This window comes from Arthrobotrys flagrans, assembly GCF_004000055.1.
Source record: "Arthrobotrys flagrans strain CBS H-5679 chromosome Unknown unitig_3, whole genome shotgun sequence".
NCBI lineage: Eukaryota > Fungi > Ascomycota > Orbiliomycetes > Orbiliales > Orbiliaceae > Arthrobotrys > Arthrobotrys flagrans.
This window is the reverse complement of record NW_027137547.1, coordinates 1,006,859-1,029,061: the sequence shown is the minus strand read 5'-3', so window position 1 is coordinate 1,029,061 and position 22,203 is coordinate 1,006,859. Positions and strand designations below refer to the sequence as shown.

General features: G+C 47.5%; 6 protein-coding genes across 6 annotated transcripts; 4 read left to right on the top strand and 2 right to left on the bottom strand.

Moving 5' to 3' along the window:
* Positions 1–3,133: 3,133 nt before the first annotated feature.
* On the top strand, positions 3,134–5,661 carry DFL_001676 (uncharacterized protein; the record flags this gene model as incomplete). Its single annotated transcript, XM_067630331.1, has 4 exons — positions 3,134–3,496; positions 3,560–3,657; positions 3,718–4,485; positions 4,545–5,661. 4 exons carry the CDS (start codon positions 3,134–3,136, stop codon positions 5,659–5,661), a joined length of 2,346 nt encoding a protein of 781 aa, XP_067492985.1.
* Positions 5,662–8,760: 3,099 nt separating this feature from the next.
* DFL_001675 (uncharacterized protein) lies at positions 8,761–9,897 on the top strand (the record flags this gene model as incomplete). Its single annotated transcript, XM_067630330.1, has 3 exons — positions 8,761–8,854; positions 8,942–9,252; positions 9,316–9,897. The coding sequence occupies 3 exons, from the start codon at positions 8,761–8,763 to the stop codon at positions 9,895–9,897; spliced, it is 987 nt and encodes a 328-aa protein (XP_067492984.1).
* Positions 9,898–10,720: 823 nt separating this feature from the next.
* Positions 10,721–11,671, top strand: DFL_001674 (uncharacterized protein; the record flags this gene model as incomplete). The annotated part of the gene is made up of 1 exon (XM_067630329.1): positions 10,721–11,671. The coding sequence occupies one exon, from the start codon at positions 10,721–10,723 to the stop codon at positions 11,669–11,671; it is 951 nt and encodes a 316-aa protein (XP_067492983.1).
* Positions 11,672–13,554: 1,883 nt separating this feature from the next.
* DFL_001673 (uncharacterized protein) lies at positions 13,555–15,707 on the bottom strand (the record flags this gene model as incomplete). Its single annotated transcript, XM_067630328.1, has 2 exons — positions 13,555–15,150; positions 15,207–15,707. 2 exons carry the CDS (start codon positions 15,705–15,707, stop codon positions 13,555–13,557), a joined length of 2,097 nt encoding a protein of 698 aa, XP_067492982.1.
* A 792-nt stretch (positions 15,708–16,499) lies between these two features.
* On the top strand, positions 16,500–17,419 carry DFL_001672 (uncharacterized protein; the record flags this gene model as incomplete). The annotated part of the gene is made up of 2 exons (XM_067630327.1): positions 16,500–16,652; positions 16,736–17,419. The coding sequence occupies 2 exons, from the start codon at positions 16,500–16,502 to the stop codon at positions 17,417–17,419; spliced, it is 837 nt and encodes a 278-aa protein (XP_067492981.1).
* Positions 17,420–18,125: 706 nt separating this feature from the next.
* On the bottom strand, positions 18,126–20,918 carry DFL_001671 (uncharacterized protein; the record flags this gene model as incomplete). Its single annotated transcript, XM_067630326.1, has 2 exons — positions 18,126–18,144; positions 18,340–20,918. The coding sequence occupies 2 exons, from the start codon at positions 20,916–20,918 to the stop codon at positions 18,126–18,128; spliced, it is 2,598 nt and encodes an 865-aa protein (XP_067492980.1).
* Between the last annotated feature and the right edge of the window lie 1,285 nt (positions 20,919–22,203).

Here is a 22,203-nt window from a genome sequence, read left to right as displayed (position 1 = left end):
ATGAAACGGACCGTGATAGGTACTTCGGAAGCAGCCGTGGCTAAAAAACCAAACTGTCCGACCTTGCAGATTTTACGCCGCCCCTCATTCACCCGTCACATCCATGCGACGGTGTATGATCTTCGCATTCCTCGTTTACTCTGCGGCCGCATCCACGTTCCGCGTGATCTTTTTGCCGTCGACCTTGAGCTCCACATGCTCGGGTCTTGGGCCCTCTAGCTATAGCTAACTATTGAGCTCGGACATTCGTTTTGAGCAGAGTGTTTTGGGATTCAAATAACGAGGAAAAAATGAGAAAAACCTTGTGTTATATATGACATATTCCGGGACGCCATTATATGTTTAGTGGTGTTCATTGGAAATCTGACAAGTTTTCGACAAATAAATTATGTAACTCTTCAGGGCCTTGATCGGGCAGTTTGGACGCATGAGCATGAAATCCACAATCATTAATTGAGATGTAGAGAGCTTTTGGATAAATCGAAGATAAATTTGATATACCTATGGCTTTGGGGACGCTTGACAGTCTCGACTCGAGTTTTGGCTGACAGAAGAGGAAGCTCTGTTAGGTCTGTGCTCCTATAGTTCGAAGCCTCGGCGCCTGGATACCTAGGCTAGGGCTTTTAAACGGAGCATTGGATTTCGGAAGTTGTTAAATTTCATAAAAGCATGCCAATTTGAAGAGCAGGGCTATGCTGGAGTTAAGTTACATGTCCGCGATATATTGGAGGGTCTCAAGATCTCGAATTGGTTTGACCTTTTCAGCCCTGTACAGTTTCCTCACCCAAGAACAACCCTTGCAAATGTTTGCAGTGTGAAGCTGTTCTCGTTTTCGCCGCTCCAGCATCCGAGCATGTCAAGTCCCGTTCGTTAGGTCCTTCAAGAGCCATTCGCGCGTGTCCTGGCCTCCCTGACATGTCGACATGGAATTCTGCATGTGGTGCATGTCGGTATCCACACCTGGTACTTTCCGAGTCGAGGCGATCAAACCGTCGCTTCTTGGACAGATGTCCATCATGCATCACAAAGCGCCGCTTGTTTCTGCTTGACAAGCTCGAGATTGGGATGTCAGAAATTCACGGATGATACGGCTCTAGGGTACGTGGAAGCATACGAGTTCAACCAACCGCAGCAGACTTAGCGTTTCTTCGCACTGGAAGTAGTGCAGAACTCCCTTCGAAAATGAAATGATGTAAAACGACGGCGGGTTGGATAGAAATTTAAAGTCCGGATTAAGTAGAACGAGTAGGTTTTAAGAAAAAACTTCAAGATTTTCCCACGGACCCGAACCTTTTTTTCCCCTCGATCTGGTCCAGTACCTGGCCGTGGCCAGACGTCACAAATCAAAGACCTTGTTTGCTGTGTAAAGGCAAGGAGGAGTCTTCGATTTCCTATTAATATTATTAAGTGTCCAGAAATCCGGCCCAGCCCTTCCCCAGCACTGCACGGATTGCCAGTTCCAGAAACAAGCTCGGTTGGAACCCCATCTTTTATCTGGGCGCCTTGACCCTTAGTCTTCCCCGGACCATCAACCTGTTGTGAGGATTCTTATCATATATCGTAAGGTCTCTTTCTGCGAATTGGGGATAGTTTGGTTTATATACTCGATCGCATTGCATTTGATTCGATTCTTCACAACTTAAGACCGTCAGTTAGCCCAAAGCCAAAGGTACAGTACATTACATGAACATATTTCTCTTCTAGAAGTCTAGTCTTCCTGTGTGTATGGTCATGGTACCTTTTTTGCCTACTAGACCAAAAGGATATAGTCGGTCGGGGCATCCTTCGACGACAGCCTGCACATATCGATAGACTACATCCTCTGCCGCGTAATTGCTTTTGTCGATTTCTCACTCCTGGTGCTGGTGGAGACCTTTACTCGTCCCATCTCACCGAGCCTGCAATGGGCAATGTACCTTTTGGCTTGTCGGCCCTGCCCTGTATGTATTATGTATTATGTATGCAGTGCACTATATCCCACCTCTCTCCCTTCCTTTTTTTCCGTATTTTCTTTTCCCGACCGAACAGCAAGAAAACAGAACAGATTCGTTAGCCTCCACACCAGGAGCTAGCAGTCCGTAAGTAAAGTTAGAATTGACGGTGCCCTTTTAACCCGACCGACGGCCATTCTTCCCCCAAATCCATTTACCGCACAACCGCATCTGCGCCCGACACTTCTCTTCCCACCTGCCTGCCTGCCTGCCTGCCTGCAGACTTCATACTTATCCAGACGAACGACCGTAGAAATCCTACCGACTTCCCGACTCCCTCTCTCTCTTTTCGAAATTTTAATTTAGAACCGCCTGCAGCCTGTCAGATCCTTTCTTTTCGCCAGCAGCGACGGTATCAGAGGCCACTTCCTTATTGTGGATGACGACAGAGATGAGAAACACCTACTCTGCATCTTCACCTCGACGTCACATAGCCAAACTCCCCACTGAACATCCCTAACAACGATTCTCATTGCATTGGCCCCTCTTCACCTCGAGCTAACATCGCATATTCACCCACATCTAACTTTCCAAAGCATCCTCCCACGGCATACCATATCACTTTCAACCATTCCGACAACCTTTGGGCATAAGGTCACACCACTCTGCATTGTCAATTCGTTCGGCCTTAGCGTAGCACCGCAGTTTTCGCACAAAAAAGGCTTGACATTTCCACATATCTCTATCGTCGGGAAACCGTAGCCCTAAACTGGACTGCCACAAACGATATCTGTGATTGAATCGTTTTTTGCTCTCTGGCAGGTATCATTTCCGGCCCTCCTGTGTAGAGGCTAGGGAGGAGATCGCAAAATCGACCTCGCCGGGTTCATTTTGCCAGCGGACGGGTTCGCTTACGCATCTCGATGAATGGCCTAGTGAACGGGAAATCCAAGGGAGTCTTTGTCAATATCCCTTGCTAAGTCAGATCACGTTGTGTTGTGTGTCCCCGGCACTTGGAAAGAGAGACCTCGAATTCCAATTTCGGCTTCGACTTCGACAATTTTACTGAACCCGTGTTTGGCTGGTCTAGAAAGCCGGCGACAACGACAACGCTAAACCACAAGAAACAGGAGTGGTAGGTCAGAAAGGCATTAGTGTTTTCAGGGCTGAATCAGTCTCGAACTAAAAATCCAATGGTCACCATGCGGGAAGTCCCTAGTCAGTTTGTGAACAGCCTAGCGCCGCCAACTCTGCCTCCTCCCGCTAGTATATCCCATTCCGCCTCTGGATCTCACTCCAGCATGCATTCTTTCGATTCCGGTTCCCCTAGGAGCCACCTATCGGGCTCTAGTTCTGGCCATCATTCGAATGCCGCTCCTGTCAATAATACTTCCAACTCGGCTGGATATGGCGGCTCAATCCATTCAAATTCGGCCTCACCGGTGACCCATCGAGAGAGTCCCAATCTCTCGTATTCACACCCTGCAACATTTGGGCCGAAGCGCGCCTATCGTCAGAGGAGAAAGGACCCTTCTTGTGATGCATGTAGGGAACGTAAAGTAAAGGTAGAAACTGCTATATCTTAACGGTTTGAGATTCAATTAGGATGCTGACGTTGCTTCGGGCAGTGCGATGCCACTGACACTACTAGCTGCTCAGAATGTTCCTCACGGAGCGTAAAATGCCAATTTACAAAGGAGACAAATAGACGGATGTCTTCTATAAAGTAAGCTACCGGATTACCTCGTTTTCAGGAAATGCACACTAACAAAACAACATTGATAAGGCAAGTGCAGGATCTTGAAAAGCAGTTGGCTCAAGCCAAGGCCCAGATTCAATATCTGAAGACAGCCTCGAGAAATAGCTCAGCCGAGTCCACTTCTGAGATAAATTTAAATATCCCAGAGCTTGGGGCCGATCCTCCAAAAAGAACGCCTCCGCCGCCAAATCCCAACCTTGCCAGCATTCGGTCCCATTTGAGAGACTATTGTCGTGGTGTATATCGGCCACCACCACCATATCGTGTAAATGGACAACAGAAGCAATTCGACCCACCGATGCCAGAGCTGCCCCCGAGGCCCGTAGCTGACCATCTCTTGACCCAATTCAACGCCACAGTTCATAATGTGGTCCCAATATTGCACTGGCCAACATTCGCATCCGCATGCGAAGCACTTTATCAACATGGGGATTTGTCGAAAGTTTCACCCTCTTGGTTGTCGACATTTTTTGCGGTATTGTCTTGCGGTCTTCTATTCACCGCTGATGCCAATATTCTGGCGATGTACCCGGACCGCGGCAAGAACTTCAGTATGATATCCCGACAGCTTACGGATCTTTTCAATGACGAGTTTTCGATCGATCATGTCCGAGCAGCCCTCTTGATGGCTGTTTATCTCACGGAAATAAATTGCAAAAGCGCCGCTTGGACTTGGCTTGGATCAACAGTTCGAATCGCACAAGATATTGGACTACATAGAGAAACAGGGCCTTGGCCAGTCATAGAAGGCGAAATGAGACGAAGGGTCTGGTGGGGTGTTTACGTCTGGGATAGGTATGTTTAGAGAACCCTGAAACTTTGCGAACGGGGGAATTAACGAATATTTTGCGCAGGCTTTTATCTGTTGAGATGGGGAGACCATTGATGATATTAGATTCGGATTGTGACGTTGGTTTGCCATGTCCAGTCGATGACCATTTTATCTATGACGAGGGGTTTATGGTACCAAATGGAGCACCGGAACCAGCCAATTATCTCCTCACCATCATTCATGTTGTCCGACTAGTGCCGGCTTTGTTGAAAACATTGCAATCATCGACACTATCAGCGCAAACCCTAGCAGCATTCGACAATCACTTCAACGCATGCCTCAATACCTTCCCATCACATTGTCAACTTCAAAGCTCACAGCCATTGGATGCTCGGTCGTTATCGCCAATTACATATTTACAAACAGCCCGACTTGTACTTCATCGACATAATCTTTCTCCGATCCAGACACCGGATGTTCGTTCCGCCGCAGTTTCAGCTTGTGTGGATATTGCGAGGGATACAGTTCGATTTCTATCACGGTCCATGCAGCCCCATTCGCATGCGTGGTCTCACAGCCTGGCGGCTGCAGCTACAACACACATTTGCCTCCATATATGGCGCTGCATCCTTTTCTTGTGCTTCAGAGCTCACTACAATGAAGCACTGGTATGTGTCAATGCTTGTTCGGCCATCGGAGAAGCACGGATAATCAACCAAAGAACCGGGAGGTACATCTATGGGTTTTTGAAGATTCTTGCTGAGAAAATCTATCAGGGTGGTCGAGAGAGCGTTGAAAGGGACGAAGGGTTATTGGCTCTCATCTCAGCCGATGCTCAAGGAAGTGCGGAGTCTTCATGGGTATGGGCTGGTAGTGAGACTGGTCTGGTCCTGAACTCCCCAAAGGAGAAGGAAAGGGAACGGGAGAATCCACGACCGATTTCTGCTCAAACCGACGATGAAGCCGATCTCGACGACTGGGGTGGCTGGGGTCAGGTTGAGCAAATCATTCAGCAATTGAAATCTGAACAGGAGGCAAGAGAGCAGCATGAACAGGCAGCTCGGGATCTTCAAAGCCTCGGTTCTACGATTGTACACCATGCGAAAACCCCAAATTCCTCTTCCGGACCTAGTACTAGCGCTACACCGACGGGTCAGAACAGCGCCACTTCCAGGATGACCATTGCGAACATAATCTAAATCATTTATGACATTCCTTGAAATCTTTAGCGACTATATCTTTTTTTTTTGTTTTATTTACGAATTTCCCGTGTCACGGGTACCTCTCTCCAGTTGGCTTTTCGGCATGAAGCAGCCGAGGGAGCCAAGGTCAATGATCCATTCTCCACCTTGCATACATCGCGGCGCCCTACTGATGATATTCGTCCACGTACGGTCTTGTTGCTCTCTTCTATTATTTTCTTGACAAGTATTCTCCGTGTGAAACACATTTAACCGGGAAGTGCCTTTGGTGTCGTTGTTTTGCCTCTTCCTTTTTTCTTTGATCTCTGCCCCGCACTCTCAACCATCTACTGTCATTTACCGCCTTTAGCATGTTTATCTGTAAATCAGCTTCCTACCTTACCCATACAAAGATCTTTTATTATTGACGATTGGAGTTTTTGAGCTTTATTCTAATCCTGGAGATTACCTAGGGTGGTGCTGCCTATTCGATTCGTTGAATGTTTGTACAACCCTCGTTTTCTTCGCCTTGGCCCAACGAATGTTGCATGTGCATCAGACACCTGCCATGATGGCCTTGGAAGGCCGCCCTGCCTTCTCATTTTGTCAGCTGGATTGAACCCGCTGCAGTCGCTTTATTTGAGCTCCCTGGTTTTTACTGTTTCATCTTTTTTAACGATTACACTCATGTTCGATAGCTTGATTTCCGTTTACATAAAAAATCTATAAAGTTGGCTTCGGCGTTCCTTCCGAGATTGAAACCTAATTGATCCTCCTATCTTCATTCATTCCCTAGTGAATCGGATCCAAAACCATGATCGGTCTGAGGTTTCCTTTTGGTGGAGAAGGGCGCTTCTATTTCTTTTTTTTTCAGAGGCCCGGAAGGAAAGCAAGGTTGTTGCACAGCCCCAATCTTCCCTCTTAGTACTTGCATCATTGCATAAGGTACCCACTCTAGCTGAAGCAGATGACAACCGAATACCTCCAATACACCTTAACCCGTAGGATTTTTTGCTCGATGCTGTCACATTTCTTGAGCAGGTTACAGCTAGCGTAAGTACTTGCCTTGCAAGAAGCTCTGAATTTCGGATCCGAGCCCTAAACTAACATGACCTTCGTTGCGCTCGTGGCATCTTTCGAACCCATTCTCTTGTGAACCAGACGTCCCGATTGGCTGGGGAGAGAAGGGTATCGTCGACGCACCATTTGACTTTCGACTCTCGCATCTTCTATCCGGATTGCACCCGAGCTGGCCATCTTCCGAGCTCTCTGGATTGTTTTTCTTTCCCTTCTCTCGACCTTCCCGCCTTTTCTTTGGAATGAAAATTGAACCTTACATGTGCTCACCCTTCGCGAGCTCGCTTTTTCGCCTCTTGGTGGACAAGGAAAGCTTAAATCGATAAGTGTATGCATGTGAGTACATACATGTACATTCCCCGTATACAGCTCAGGAACTGCACTACTAGTTGGCAGACAGGTGAGCTCGAGAGACCCCGATTTACAGAACCTTAAGCTGAACCCCACTATACTAATGCTATGCAACGAAACTCAAGAATGAAGCTATGTACCCCAGCTTTCCACCATAGCGACTTACTAAGTGAGTGTGCGTATAGCTCCCCTAGGCTAAATGCAGAAGATCAAAGCTCGAAAGCCTGCGTGCCATGCTAGACGTTCCAACGAACCACATTTTATTCCTGATGCATCTGAAGTGAAGCTTTTTTTTTTTGATATCAAGAAAGAAAAAATGGGAAAAATCCCTGCATGCTACTTTTGCCCACAGACCTCCTGCCGGTATTAATGGACTGGAAAACCATGGCCAGCTCATCTTTCTCGGATGGATTATTCCGCAGGTTTCGCAAAAACTGTTAATCCGGACTTTCCAATGATGGTATAATAGCCTCCCTTGCTGATGTTCAATATTATTTGCCATGGTCTGCTATGGGCTGCCGATTTTTATTGAAGGATATCAAAGTAAACCGGCTACTGTAATTTCCACACCTTTTTGATTACATCCTTTTTTTTTTCCGAGCTTGTCTGTTGGCTTTAATTGGGGCCAAAAAGTTCGTATTCGAAAAAAAGAACGGAGGCTTTCGCCCCGCATTGCAGCTTGCTTTGGGGGCCGCATATCCATTCATAATATGATTTGCTAAAGGAGGACACGGCCTCGTGAGCAACCTTTTTTTCTTTCGCAAGAAACTATAGTTCTGCAAAAGGCCACTACTGTAGTACGGAAAACGGCTCGGGCTCGGGTCTTTTGCCGACTTTTCCCTTTGATGCGGATCCGAAAAGCATAAACCATTGAAAAATCGAATTTCGGACATCTCTTTCGTAGATATTGAGGTTATTCTAGAAATTTAAAGCCAGGAGGTCAACGTAAGCTCCTTGGACGATGGATCTCCGTCAGTTTAAACTTTTTGGCTAAGCGAATGCGTCTTATTCCCGCTTGGGAACTGTACATCCGGCCGCGGGCAGTGCAATTGCTTTTCGAGATTTCCAGCGATCTGTCTCCAATTTCGAAATGCAGCCCCCCTTTCGGCCTCTCAGCGCCCTTGAATTCGACTCGAGTTGTACCTATGAAGCCCGAGGCATTTTCGGTTTTTTTTTTTCGCCTCAAGGCACCCGTGATGGATCTGTTAGGTGGCAAAGGTTGTCCAATTAATTGAAGGTGTTTGGAGTTTAGCCATTGATGGTGATGATGGTGATAACAAGTTGACTTATATGGATATCTCTTGGGAGTTGATCTGATCTGGGCCATCCCTGTGCTACGTAAGCTGTCCCGGGCAGATTCTGAAACGTTCCCGGTAAAGTCTTGGCGCGACTCTTCAAACTGTCGCCAAACACATTTACACTCAAACATCGACAACGTCAAGCTCTCCGACATCAAAGCTCCTCTGAAAGCTAGGGCGCGGCAGATATCATACCACCGACAGGCAAAGGTTTTAGGTCAAGCACCGATAGAAGGAACTTAAGCCCACACCGTCCAAGATCGCAGCGGAACCCGGCAATCAACAACGCCCTAGCTAGGATATAACCTCACAACCGCAAAAACCGGCACGCCTCGTTATCGGCCCGGGGATTATTTACTTGCTGCAGAAGGGGAAGAACCTTGACCCGACAATGGCGCAACCTGCGGAGGAACCGCCGTTGGATGAGGTTCTATGGAGGATGCCGTGGTTCATACAGCAATGGGGACAGTTGAATAGCAATAACAGTACGATCTTCCCGACCGTACTATAGTTTCGCATACCCCTCTAGGCATAGCGGTTGGCTAATGATAATGAATCTGGCTGTGATATAGTCCTTCTATACTTCTTCAATTCGCCATTTTTCGATAGATCGAGTAATAATTCGTCGCTGTTCATGCAAACCCAGACGAATCCTGCATTGAACCACTTAGTACATAACCGCGTAGCTTTCGAGAGTCGGTTGAAGTCTATGGTTGGCGTGGAATTTGTTGTCGCTGCCGAAGATCCGGCGAACGCTATGTGGGTTATTAAGAAACAGATGCGGAGATCACCGACGGAGACCCAGCTGCTGGATGTTTATTTCGTAGTTGGAGAGAATGTCTTCATGGCGCCAACGATGGAGAAGGTTATGACCGCTCGATTGGTAAAGTTTGAATCAAAATAATCTGGGGGGGTTATGGCCTTGAAGCTAATTTGGCTTCTATAGTTGACAGTTACATCAGACATATTGAAGGCTCAGGAGCTTTGTTCTTCACTTGTTCATTTCTCCACAGAGGCCGGGTACACATACTTCCCACCACAGCCTTCACAACCCTCTCAAACAACTTCTGCGAATGCATCTTTCTCGCAATCTAGCAGTGCACCTCCACAATCATCTGCTCAATCCAGCGTTCCACCTCCACCACCTTCCACACTTAGCAATGTGCCGCCTTCATCTGTCGATGTTACTATCACGAAGGAGTCGATAAACATGCAAACATCCCTGGCAGCTAGCATAAGGTTTAGTTCTGCACCAGGTGGCTATCTTGACGATAACCCGATCACGGATCCACAGCAGCTTATGATGGGAAGTAGTCAGAATCAGGGTCACACCCATAGCCAGTCACAAAGTCAATCAAACCTCAACAAGGAAAGGGCTGCCGCAAGAGAGGCGTTACCTCCAGTCAGTACTGCAGCAGCCGCAGCAGCCGCAGCCGCGAAGGACAAGGGGAAGACTGTGTCCCCGACTAGTCCAACCTCTAAGAAAAGAAGAAAGAGCAAGGCAGCTGGACTCGGACTCGGCCCATAGCAAGTGTCCAAGCGTCTGAATGCCGGTGCGCCAATGTGATTTAGCGGTTTTTTTTTTTTTTTTTTTTTAAGAGCATTTTGCGACAGACGCACGTATGCATATAACGTTTAACGAGCATTAATTGATGAACTTGAACGAAAACGGAAACAATAACAAAGAACTTATTCCAAAGATTCCCTCGACTACAAGAGCCTTTTCAGGCCAGCCAGAGTCAATAATGGGATTGCGTATGTATCCAGATCCTTGCGAGGGCAATGTCGGCAAATTTCAACCGAAAGCTCCGAACCCTATTCGCAATGTTCGCCACATCCCTGTCGGTCTCCGAATTTAAACACCGATTGTACCGACTCTAAACAGACTATCGTAAGACTCAAACAAGCTGAAATTACGCACGCTGGATGAATTAACTATCCAAGGGATGGCAAAACTGAAAGTTTTCGAACCTAAAAGAAGGTTCACGTCGGAGTTTTCTAAGGCCCGACGAGGGATGACAAAGCCAAGACGCGCGTCAAATACCACATATTCAACACAATCTCGGGCAAAAAGATTCCCTCGAAGGATATTAGAAGGATCCGACGAAAGTATAAAAGGCTAATGGTGTACGAGACTTCTGTCGACTTTTCCCCCTTCTCTCACCAAAGAGTTCAAAGAGTCCAGAGAGTCCTAAAGAGTTCAGAAAGAGCACAGATTTTTTTTTTTTTTACCAAAGAGATATATTACCAAAGAGAATTTTTATCATCCAAAGAGTATAACAACCAAGAGTTCATTTTATTATTTTCTATCAAAAAAAAAAAAAAAAAGGACCTACAAAAAAGAAGACGATATGACCAAGAACTACGAAAAATCGGAGAAAATGGCCCCATCCAAGCCTCAATCCCCCGAAGACCAAGTCATGGAGTTCATCAACAACCTTGGTGACCAAATGGAGGAAGTTTTCTCCCGAGCCCCTTCTCCCCAAACCGAGAAGGGCGACCAATCTGCCTCTGAGAAAGAGGCTAGAGCTCAGGAAAACCCACCTGACTACGATCAAGCTGAACAAACTGGTGAATCCAGCGCCCACGCTAACCGTAGTGGAAACGGTGGCGGCGACCGTCGTGACCGTCCACAATGGGGCGGTCCATGGGGTGGTAACTGGCGTGGCCACCCAAACCCATGGGTCCAAATGGCCAGCAGCCTTGCTGAAAACTTTACCGGTCCAAATGCTAATGGACCACCACCACCGCACCCTGGTATGTTTTTCGGAGGAGGAGGTCCAGGTGGCTTTGGAGGACCCGGCGGCTGTCGTGGTGGCCGTGGTGGCTTTGGTGGCTTCGGAGGAGGCCGTGGAAGTTACCATGGACCATGGGGCTGGGGTTCTCACCGTAGCCGCTGGGGAAACCGCGGCAGTCACTGTCACAGACCTGATAATGGCAGCCAGGAATTTACCCCTGCCGTCGATCTATTCGATACACCCGATAGCTTTGTCATCCACGTTGCCCTCACAGGCGCCATTAAAGAGGATATCGGTATAAACTACGATTTTGATAACGCAGAACTCCAAGTCTCTGGTGTCGTTCATCGCCCAGGGAATGAAGAGTTTCAAAAGCATCTTGTTGATGGAGAGCGCCGTGTCGGTGCCTTTGATCGCAAGATTAAGCTTGAGAGTAACGGCAAGACTGTTCCTGTCGATGCTGATGGTATTACTGCCAAGCTCGAGAACGGCTTGTTGGAAGTTACTGTTCCAAAGTTGAGAAAGGCTGATGAGCCGGAGAAAAAGAAGATTATCATTGAGTAAAGGGGGCATACACCGGCCTTCGGCTCGTGTGCGAATTCCATAGAGTATAAAGAAGATACCGTGTGAGCTCTCACGCCAATGATTTATCGAGGATAGAAACCAATTGCAAGCCTGGTTTCCTTTCTTTCTTTCTTTTTTTTTTTTTTGCAATTTTGGAGGATGTGTTATTCGGACACTCGTTTTTTAAGTAGTTTGGTGATTTTAAGAAATAGAAAACCAATAAAAAAGATTTTTTTCCTTTTTGGAACCGAATTTCACATCGTAGATATGCCGTAGATTGATGCTTAAGCCGCAAGACCAGTGCCTCCTTTTGATCGGTGGGCTAGAGTCTCTGAATCTGAGACCAAGCTAGAGTTGTATTTATGAGAGTATGGTAGGAGAGGCCGGGAGTATCGAATTGCTGCTAAAGTATTGGAAAAACCAGATGTAAAAAGACGCCAGCAGACGACAGGAGGACAGGACATAATATTGACGACGCCCACAAGCCGCCAGGTTCCAGATCAACTGAGATCCACCACCAACCATCAACATAGACAGTTAGAATCATGACGTACGACATCAATATTTCGTTCTTCTGGCGGCAACTCCTCTAACTACGGGATATTAGGAAGACTTACATGTCTATCAAGTTCTCAACAAGCTTGCGTGCCCGCAAAGGGAGTTTGCGCGAAAGTCAGCAAGGTGCAGGGTCGCTCCCACATGATCCATCAGCAGTATCGATCACTAGGAGACGGAGGGGTGCATCCAGGAACGCATCAATAGTGTAGCGGGCCGAAGCCTAATGGGGTTATTTTAATAAGTCTACTCAACGCTTGTCTTTTATAACATTACACTTCACTAATGAAAGCGATTTGGTAAGAGATTATAGGAGAAGAACGGCTTACGAGCAAGTCTAAAGGATTGCCAATCGTGTATTGTGTCATGTCCTTCGGAACATATACAGTCGTATCAACAAACTCCCAGAGACAAAACCAGCGACCATGAAGTATATACTTCGGAACCAGATATACCCCGAAGGGTCCTTGTATCGATTGACAGCAGTGGTGTAGTTGGCCTGGTGATGTGAGGTTGCTAAGTTGTTGTTGATGTCGCTGTTTGACTACCGCGATACTTCTGGTTGTATGGACGTTTATACGCTCAACAACATGATACCTGGTAGTAACCAAAGGGAGAGGGATGGTGGGAAATATCAAGCTGTGTGTGCGGGTTGCGGCACAGCCGTCGGCCAAAGCATTATCACGATACGTTCTCGACGGCTTAACGAAGACCTAACATCAAGAGGTTCCTAACAAGAAGAACTTCAAGGATCTGGTTAAACAGCAATTGGGAGTGTACACATGTGTACAAGTTTGGTACTTGGGGTTAGGCGTATATAAAATCGGGTATATCTACATCTGCAGGGTGAGAAGGAATGCCGAAATAGAGTCACCAATTGGCCGAAGACAATTGACGAGAAGCCGCACCATATATACTCGCAAAGGAATCAGCTACCGTATGTTATAGACCACTGAAAGTGCATAGTAACTACATAGAAATGCTTACATACGAGCTATATAAAACTGTAGATAAATCCGTAACCCGTAATTTTTGATTCGTGGACACTTAACTAGTAATACAATTCAAAAACTCCAAGAAAACAAGACGGTGGGCACGCAAAAACACAAAGCTCCAGAACATAGGAGAGTCCCTTTTCTTACAAGCAAAGTTCCCTCCCGTAGTGAAACAACGATGCAAAGGGAGTATCATAGGCGCGTAAGAAAAAACAATCAGAATCGTTATGGTAAGAGCGGAGGTGTAAAAGGAAAGAAAAACGTGAGTATCAGGTGCTCTTGGGCGTCAAAGAAAAAGAAAACGCAATGTACATAACTTCAAGGAAAAGGGAACTAGGAAGAAGGGAATCCAAATCGGCCTTTGGAAGGGTTGGCCCCGTTGCCCATCCTCTCAATGCCCCCTCTTATACCACTGCTACTTTTAGTTTCCTTCTCTTTCTCTCCTTTCGCAGGGGTCAAGGCCTTTGCAATACTAGCCCCGGAGGCGCGGCTAATGCTTCCACGCAGGTTGTTAACGCCATTGTCAGCGATAGCAGGGGCACCACCGAGAGCTAGAAGCTCGTCAACAGCTAGAACAAGCTCTCCCTTCTCCCGGCGTTCCACCGATAGCTCTTCCTGCAAGGTCTTGATCTGTTCCTGCGCCTTTGAAACTTGCGCCTCTAGTTTCTCGATTTCTTCTCTCCGCTCCTCCGCATCGTGTGGTGAAAGAACCGGACCGCTCAGGTTCAAATGCTCTTCGTTTTCCTCTTCTATTCTCATGATCTTGTTAGAAAGCTCATTGTTGGCATTCATGAGATCATTATTCTTGGCTTCAAGTTCATTGACTCGTTTCTCCCATCGTTTAGAATACGACTGCTTGAGTGCCGAAACTTTCTGCTCATGCTTGGATTTGTATAGCGAGTGCAGCTCTTTCGCGACCTTTTCAACGGCTTGACTAACTTCCATATCCCTTGTGGCATTAGCAGCAGCGACGGCTTTCTCAACTGCAGCCTTGACGTCGACATTGTTACCCCCGGATCCTCTGGCCGGGGAGTTTGGAGCTGACTTCTTCTGTCTCTCGACGATCAAGTCTTTCTTGGTAGAAGCCAAATCTTGTTTCGTCTTTAGGAGGGAATCCGAGACCTGCTCGTGCTCCCGCTTCAGTTCTTCAAGCTCCTTCTTTAAGAAATCCTTGTCCTGCATGGCCGAGTCCCGCTCGTTCCGTGCCTCATCAAGAAGTCGGTTTCCTTCCTCGATCTGTCCCTGAAATTCTTGTACAGCGCGCCCAGCCTCAGAAAGTCTAGATTCTATGAGCATAGTCCTGGCTGACATATCTTCCATCTCCTCTCGAACTTGTCGTAGCTCAACGATACCATTTGATGCCCTCCTTTCGGCGTCGGATACTGAATCCTTAAGAGTATTGATCTGAGTATCCTTGCCAGCAATCTCTGCCCTCAGTTGCGCGATCTGAGCTATAAACTGGGACTTAATGTTTTCAACTTCTTTGGGTGTGATGGACGGGATTGATCGTGGGGTAGGTGGTGGTGGAATGTCGAAGTCGAGAAGAAACTTGCGTTCCATGGGTGTCGGCGCAGGGAGGGGTCGTTTACTGGGCGATTCCGACCCATCTCGAGTCCTCTTTGTTGGTGAAGATGATTGCGAGCGTCTTCTTGATCTTGTGGGCGTTTGAGGAGGAGGGTTGGCCTTGATGGCGTTGAACTGGGCGGTGAAATCAAGTAACAGGTTTTGCGTCCTCTCGTTGTTGCCTGGTGTCGATTCTGGCGATTTAGAATATTGTGAGAGAGTGGCGAGACGAGACGGCTGGCCATTTGCTCTGGGGGTGACTGTCCCAGGGGTGATAGGATCCGACTTGGGACTGCTCCAGGATTGTCTGTTAGGTGTCGAGAAAGAGAGGAGGTTGCTCTTGGTGGGAGTGGTGAACGGAGAGCCCTGCGGTATACTCGTAAGTGGGGTGTCCTGTTATCAGAAGGATGGAATCAACATGCCCTTTCCATGCTTCGTTCTCTTCTATAGCTTTCTCTTAAAACCTGCCTGTCAACCGACCTTTCGCCCATTTGCTCTTCTGCTTCCCTGCTAATACCGACCCCACCTTCGACCATAGCATCCGAGAGCCCACTAAGATTGGCATCGAAGCTCATCGAGTGTGAGGTATGCTCATCGCCTCTTCCTAGCTTGCTCGAGATATGCGCCAAGAAGTCCTCATCGTCGTCAGCAAAGCTAATATCATGATTTTCCTTCATTGATTCGTCGTGTATATCGTATTTCGGCTTTTTCATCACCTTCATAGGCGAGTTGTGAACTGATCGTGAGTGTTTTTCGCCAATTCCAGAGGAGGAAAAGGACTTTGGGATGTTGTAGTCGATAACGGAGTATTCCGAATCTTCAGAAGCTAGGGTAATCGGGTCATCTAACGGCGGCTGAGCCGATGGAGCTTGAGAGGTCCCGTAGACCTTGTTTGGTGAGATGTCTATTAACGGTTCTGACATTTTGATAAACTGCGATGTAAGGGCCATGTTAGTGTTTACTTCTTGGAAAAGAAAAATTTAATCTCCTACAAGAAAAATTGAGATGCCTTAAAAACGCGGGTATGTGAGATGCGCCCGCCACCCGATGAGCGCAATGCACCCGAACACGAAGAACTGATACTTGCCTGAGAGATGAGGGAAGAGCTTCGGATAGCTCAGGTTTGTAGACGAAGTGGCGTGTCAACCTTCCCACAAGCCAGTCGAAACAATCACTCGGTAAAGCTGCAAAACGGGCAAGTTTTTCGAAACGGTTTAGAGCTGCGGGCAATAACTGGAATGGAACTGGCGATGTCGATGGAATTGGAAGTGCCAGCAAGGATTATTGACATGTATGGTGAGTTGTTTATGCACGTCTTTGATTGGGCAACAATGTAAACAACAACACGAAATCAAAATAACAACCGTCGACATTGTTGGTTTTCCGTTTACGGAAGGTTTGACACGGCAAACCAGCAACAGCTCAACGCAGTCTTGTCTCGATGTCTATCCCAGAGACTTAGCTTAGCTACCTGGCGGATGACCTGGTCACACGAGAACATGGATATAGCCACCATGAAATCCTTGGTACATCTAACGTGCTTGAGATTCCGCCGAAGCATACCAGCTAGTCCTAGTCCATGGCGTCCATGATCAAACCAGCCCTACCCGATGAGTCAACTTTTTGGATTCCTTCATATAATGCATTTTATATCCGTCTCGAACCTTGAATCCGTCGCGTAGACGATAATTACATGTCACAGTACCTCCTCAGCAATGGCATCTGACCACAAAGTCGCATTACTCGACCACATTATTGTTCTCGTCCCACACGCTGAACTGAAAGCCCCACCGAAAGGTCTTACTGATAACTTCAATATCACCAACAGTGGGAAACATGCGGATGGGAAGACTGAGAACAAACTCATTGTAGGTCTTTATCTCACCTTTTAACATGTGAAAAGTTGGTGGATTTTGGGACCTGATACTAACTGGTTGATGTATCACACAAGGTCTTCAAAGATGGTTCCTACATCGAATTGATTTCATTCATCGATGACCTCCCCGAAAATCGAGCAGATCATTGGTGGGGTTCCAAACCCTACGGCATAATCGACTGGGCCTTCACAAACCAAGTAGACTACAAATCCAACTATGAAGCCCTCGTCAGTCGACTAGCCGATGCCCAAAAAGGTTCCTCGGGTGCATACTCTTATGCACCCCCTCGACTGGGTGGACGTATTCGTCCTGACGGTGTTAAACTCGAATGGGCCGTCACCTTCCCTACCAATAAGGAAGGTACGGATGCGGAGACAACAAGACCATCTAATCTACCATTCTATTGTCATGATATAACGCCCCGAGAGAACCGGGTCAACGGTGAAACAGAACATCCCTGTGGTGCCGTTGGTATCCGCGAAGTTCTGGCTTTGGTCGATAGCGCACAAACCGGAGTGTTCGCTGGCCTCACCAAAGCTGCTGTGAACTCCGATAACATAGAGCAGAGCAATAAAAGCGGTATCTCAGTTGGAACGCCTCATGGTGCTCCGAGCGTTATCTCTTTCGTGATTCCGACAACAGATGCGGAGGAAGAGGAAGCACGCCTTCACAAGTTTGTGCTGAAAGAATTAAAATTCAATCATGGATCAAGCGATGTATCGGACGGGATAACATTCTCATACCCGTTTCAAGCCTAGCTTATATCGGAGTTGGTGTGAATGGCCGGCAAGGAACTCACGATGAACTCAAATAACACCACAGCACTCAAGTCAATTTTATCAAAACTTCAATTTTCGGATTATATATTCGCTCCATAGGTAGCATGACTGCCATGCACCCAGCCTAGTAGGAATCATGCGTATGCATGCGCATGGCGGGAGCGCTGTAAACAGATCGTCGGGATCTCGGAAGCAGGTGGCATTTTGATAAGGCCACGTTTCGGTACCTCTAATCGTGAAATATCAATATCAGGTATCTATGTTGACAATTACTTCGAAGAGAACCTATAAGCTTAAATGTAGTGGATTGAATTATAAAACAATGTATATATATATCAAGAAACTTTAACTGTGCTGTAATTAAACCACATATACCTTAAACAACGGCTTATCGAAAGAAAGTAGAGAAAGGGAATTCGTTCATGTCATCGATAGAACATAAACACGAAGTGTAAATACATGATTTCATTTTTTCCGGCCTTTCGTATCAACAGTTATACCGAGAAAATACCCAAAAAAGACAGTAACAACATATTCGATAACAAATGAACCATAATTAGTAAACCATAACCGGCAACCGAATAGATTGAAACATATATATCGTTGGAGCATCAAACATCAATGTCGTTACGTCGTAGCCGTAATGATATCTTCAAATTCATAGCCGTCTAGAGTGCTGGTGCTCTCAAGGACGTGGGTAATACCTACAAATGGCGGGTTGGTCAACAACTGTCCGAGGTCATCTCGTGGAGCAATGAGTTCATTACATAAGGAATATTAAAGAAAATAGTACAGGCTTGAATAAAATACAATGTATTTTATATCGAAATGGAGAGAAAAATGTATTCTAATTGCTCGTAGAACCATTCTTTAAAATTGATTTAGGTGCGGGAACATACTGAGGTTGGGGAGGTGGGACATATCCAGTGTATTGAGGCTGTGGAGGCGGGACATATCCTGTCGTAGAAGGATATCGGCTGTTATTTGCTGGAGGGTCGCTGGGACCATATCCACCGGGAGGAACGGGCATTGGGATTTCGGCGCGTGGAATCTCCTCGGTCGTGCCGGAACCGACGCTAAATTGCGGGGCCATCCGAGGTGCTTGCGGGTTTAGAAAGCCGGGAAGAACTGGGCGGTTTGGTGCATTCTCGGTTCCCGGTGTTGTCGGGGCACTCTGGATCCGAACGTTCTTTCCGGGTGAGGTGCTGGAGCTAGTGTTGTCATCGGACGTCGCACGGTCCTTACTTTTCTTCCTGTTATCATGAGCAACCTTTGCAGCAAGGGCTGCAGCGGCAGCACCTGCTGCGATCGCCTCCTTCTTGTGACGTGAATGTCGGCGTGCAGCTTCGGATCTGCTGGACGAAGAAGACGAGGAATCGGAAGAGGAATCAGAAGAGGAATCGGATTCTGATCCGCTATCCCGGGATTGAGACCTCTTCTTGTCAAAGTGGTGCTTTGCAGCGAGGCCTGCAGCAGCAAGGCCCGCAGCTGCAGCAACCTTTCGACCCCTATGTTTCTTTTCTTTGCCTTCACGTTCAGACGAAGATGACCTCGAGCTCGACCTCGAGCTAGTGCGAGACGAAGAAGACTGCGATCTTCCTCTGCGCTTATCGATGGCAGCAGCGACGCCGCCAAGTCCAGCAGCCTCTGCCAACCTTCGAGCTCTTGATCTCGATCGGCTGCGGTCACTACCGCTGCCAGCAGAGGATTCGCGCCTTTCCTTTTCACGGTCGTGCTTGCGCTTTTCGTGGATAGCGAGGCCAGCCACTCCAGCTGCTAGGGCGGCATTCCTGAGCTTGTGGCTCTTCTTCCCGGACTTGACTGAAGAGCGTGAGGAGGAGCTGCTGCGAGACCGAGATCTAGATTCTCGTCGCTTCTTAAGTCCGTGGTGGGCAAGGCCGGCGGCAGCTGCAAGAGCAGCTGCATTCCTTGCAGAGTGTGATCTCCGGCGTCGTCTTCGTCTGACACCTTCAGTGTCGCTGCCATCCGAGGAACTGTAATGCTCAATCGTGGTAACTGTCTTCTCGGGTCCACTATTCTTTCTATGATGATGGAGAGCTGCGGCAGTAACACCGATGGCAGCTGCGGCAAGAGCAGCCTTCTTGGCTCGAGAGTGAGATCGAGAACTACTTCGGGATCGAGATCTAGAAGACGATGAGCTGGAGTCATATCCTTGAGAATGTCTTCGGTGTTTGCGGATTTCGTGTACAGCTACAGCGCCAAGACCAGTAGCTGCGGCCGCCTTGCGAAGCCTGCTGTGGGAACGTGACTTGGTTCTACCCCGCTCTCGTTCCCGCTTATGTTTGTTGTGTTCATGGATCATATAGCCCGCAGCAGCAGCACCAGCCGCAGCCTTTCCGAGTCGGGATCTTGATCGATGCCGAGAAGAGGATCTCGAGCTACTCCTTGATCTGGATCTTGATCTTGAGTGCTTCCTGTGATGGTGAAGAGCAGCTGCGCCAAGGGCAGTAGCACCTAGGGCAGCTACAGCTTTGCGGCCATGATGGTGGCTTTCATCGGAGAAAACACTATTGCTGCTATGACGTCTGCCAACAGCGACAAGGCCCAGACGGTGTGGACGTGGGGATGGGGAACGAGAGGGACGTCTTCCTTGATAAGCTATGGCGAGGTCGCCAACATGTGGGCCAGAAAGCCTTGTGTCGAAATTTCCACCACCGGCTGAAAGGCTAAAGCGCCTGTCTCGTTCTCTCTGAATCTGGAGCTCGAGATTACGTTCTCTCTCATCTCGCAATTCGGCTTCCAACCTTGCGTGGCGTCTGCTAGAGCGGCTAGATCCTGAGGACATACTATTGGAACGATGATGACTTCTATGATGGTGATAGTAGTATCTCTGGCGGTGATTTCTCTGTCGGCCATAGTCGACCTCTGGAGCAGGCTGTGGAGCCGGAGCTGGAGGAGCGAGTATGATTGTATCCCGCTCGATAATCCTTGGAGGAGGAGGGGAATGAGGCCGTGCAAGGACGACGGTATCCTTTTCGTAGATGTGTTCATGTCTTCCTCCTCTGTGAAAATGGTCTCTTCGAGCTAGTGCAAGCTTCTCCCGTTCATACTCTCTTTCCCGCTCCCGGTCTGCATGGAAAGCCTCATCGTCATAGTCGTGGAAGTGGTCAAGGTCACCTGTTGAACGCCGGCCATTTGGAGGACAATATTTGGTAACTTGGCGGTATCTCGGAACGCCTTCTTCTCTATAACGATATGTGGTTATAGGACCGGATCGAGATGGGGATAGCATATACTCCTGGCCTCCGTACCGACGCATCCGATCCTCGAAAAAGCGATCATGTGCCCTCGGTGAGATGGCGGACTCAGCATACATTGTTCTGCCGACCGAAGACATCTTGTCCTGGTGAATGACAGGAACTGCTACAGAGTGGTAGTGATAGTGAGTCTCAGAATGTGTAGGTGAAGGGGAGCGTAATTTGGAAGCGGTTTCGTCAAGTTCTTCTACGACCGGCATTCAGACTTCTTTACCTTTGTTGGAATCCAGATATTATATTTTTTTTTGAGTAAAATGAAAGGTGGGGGGTTTCTTCTTATCCACTTTCCGGAATCGAAGGATAACAAACGGTGGTTTTGTACTGGTCGCAAAAGATGCTGTGCCTCTGATCCTGCTATTAGCTAGTATACTAGGTAGTAGCCCACACGGCTTATTGCAGTTTGTCGCACAAATTCGGATACAGGTATACGATCAAGGCAGTAGGATCTAAACTAACTGAGAAGTTGACGAAACACAAAGAATTCGCAGAGGAAGAGGGGAGAGGGGCAAATATAAATCACTTGGCCGTAGGAAGAGCGTCGAGCGGCCAGGCCAGGTCTTTGATGCTGCACTGCTACACTGCCCTCTCCGGGTGTCGGGCATTTTCTTTTCAGTGACACTGTTGGACCGCAAGAGGAGCAAGGTGATCCTGATATATCCCGGGTCAGCATGCAGCCTTGGAACCGGTGACTCGAACAGCTTTTGCGGGATGCCCTTTTTTCTTTTATTTTCAGTGGGCCACATGAACGAACACCAAAATGCGGTGCTTGTAGAAGTACATGTTTCCGTTTTTCATCGTTGCAAGGAATAGAAAAACTGTTGCGTCCTTCCAACCAATGACGTAGCTAACGAAACTGAGCTAGCTATATATCGTCATCCGTCCTTAAAATAAATGTCTTTAATGGGGAGCAAGGTTATTCTGTTGCTTTCGAGAACCTAGATAACCTTCAGAAGTTTATGCTATTAGGACGCTGCTCTCCTGCAAAACAAGTAGTTCTCGTTCTCCATGATGTAGCCCGGCCAGGGATCTCTTCGGAGTGGCTCTAGCGCTTTTAAGATCTTAGAAGTGAGGCTTGTTCAATATCTAATGAGGTCGGGTGACGTCATCATGGGATCCCTGCCGAAATGGCTTGGTGGGTGTTATCATCATGCAGGGCATCAAATGGCCCAGAATGGAATTAAATTCCTATGGGCTGGATACTGTGCGAAGGTAGATAATGTTATTCTGTACTGTCTTGAAAAAAATCATCGGCTCATAGCGATTGTGATCGATGATGAGCGAATGTTTAAAACAGAATACTGCAAGTTAAGGGTTCTGTGGGAGGACTGCTTCGAATTGAGAGGGTATATCAGGATGGTATTCAGAAACGCCGTCGAACCGTCTAGACAAAGAAAAAAAATTTATTGGCGCTAAAATTTGCAGAAAATCTAGAATACGGTTTAAAGGAAATCCAAGCTAGGCATTATGTATATCGCCCTCAACATT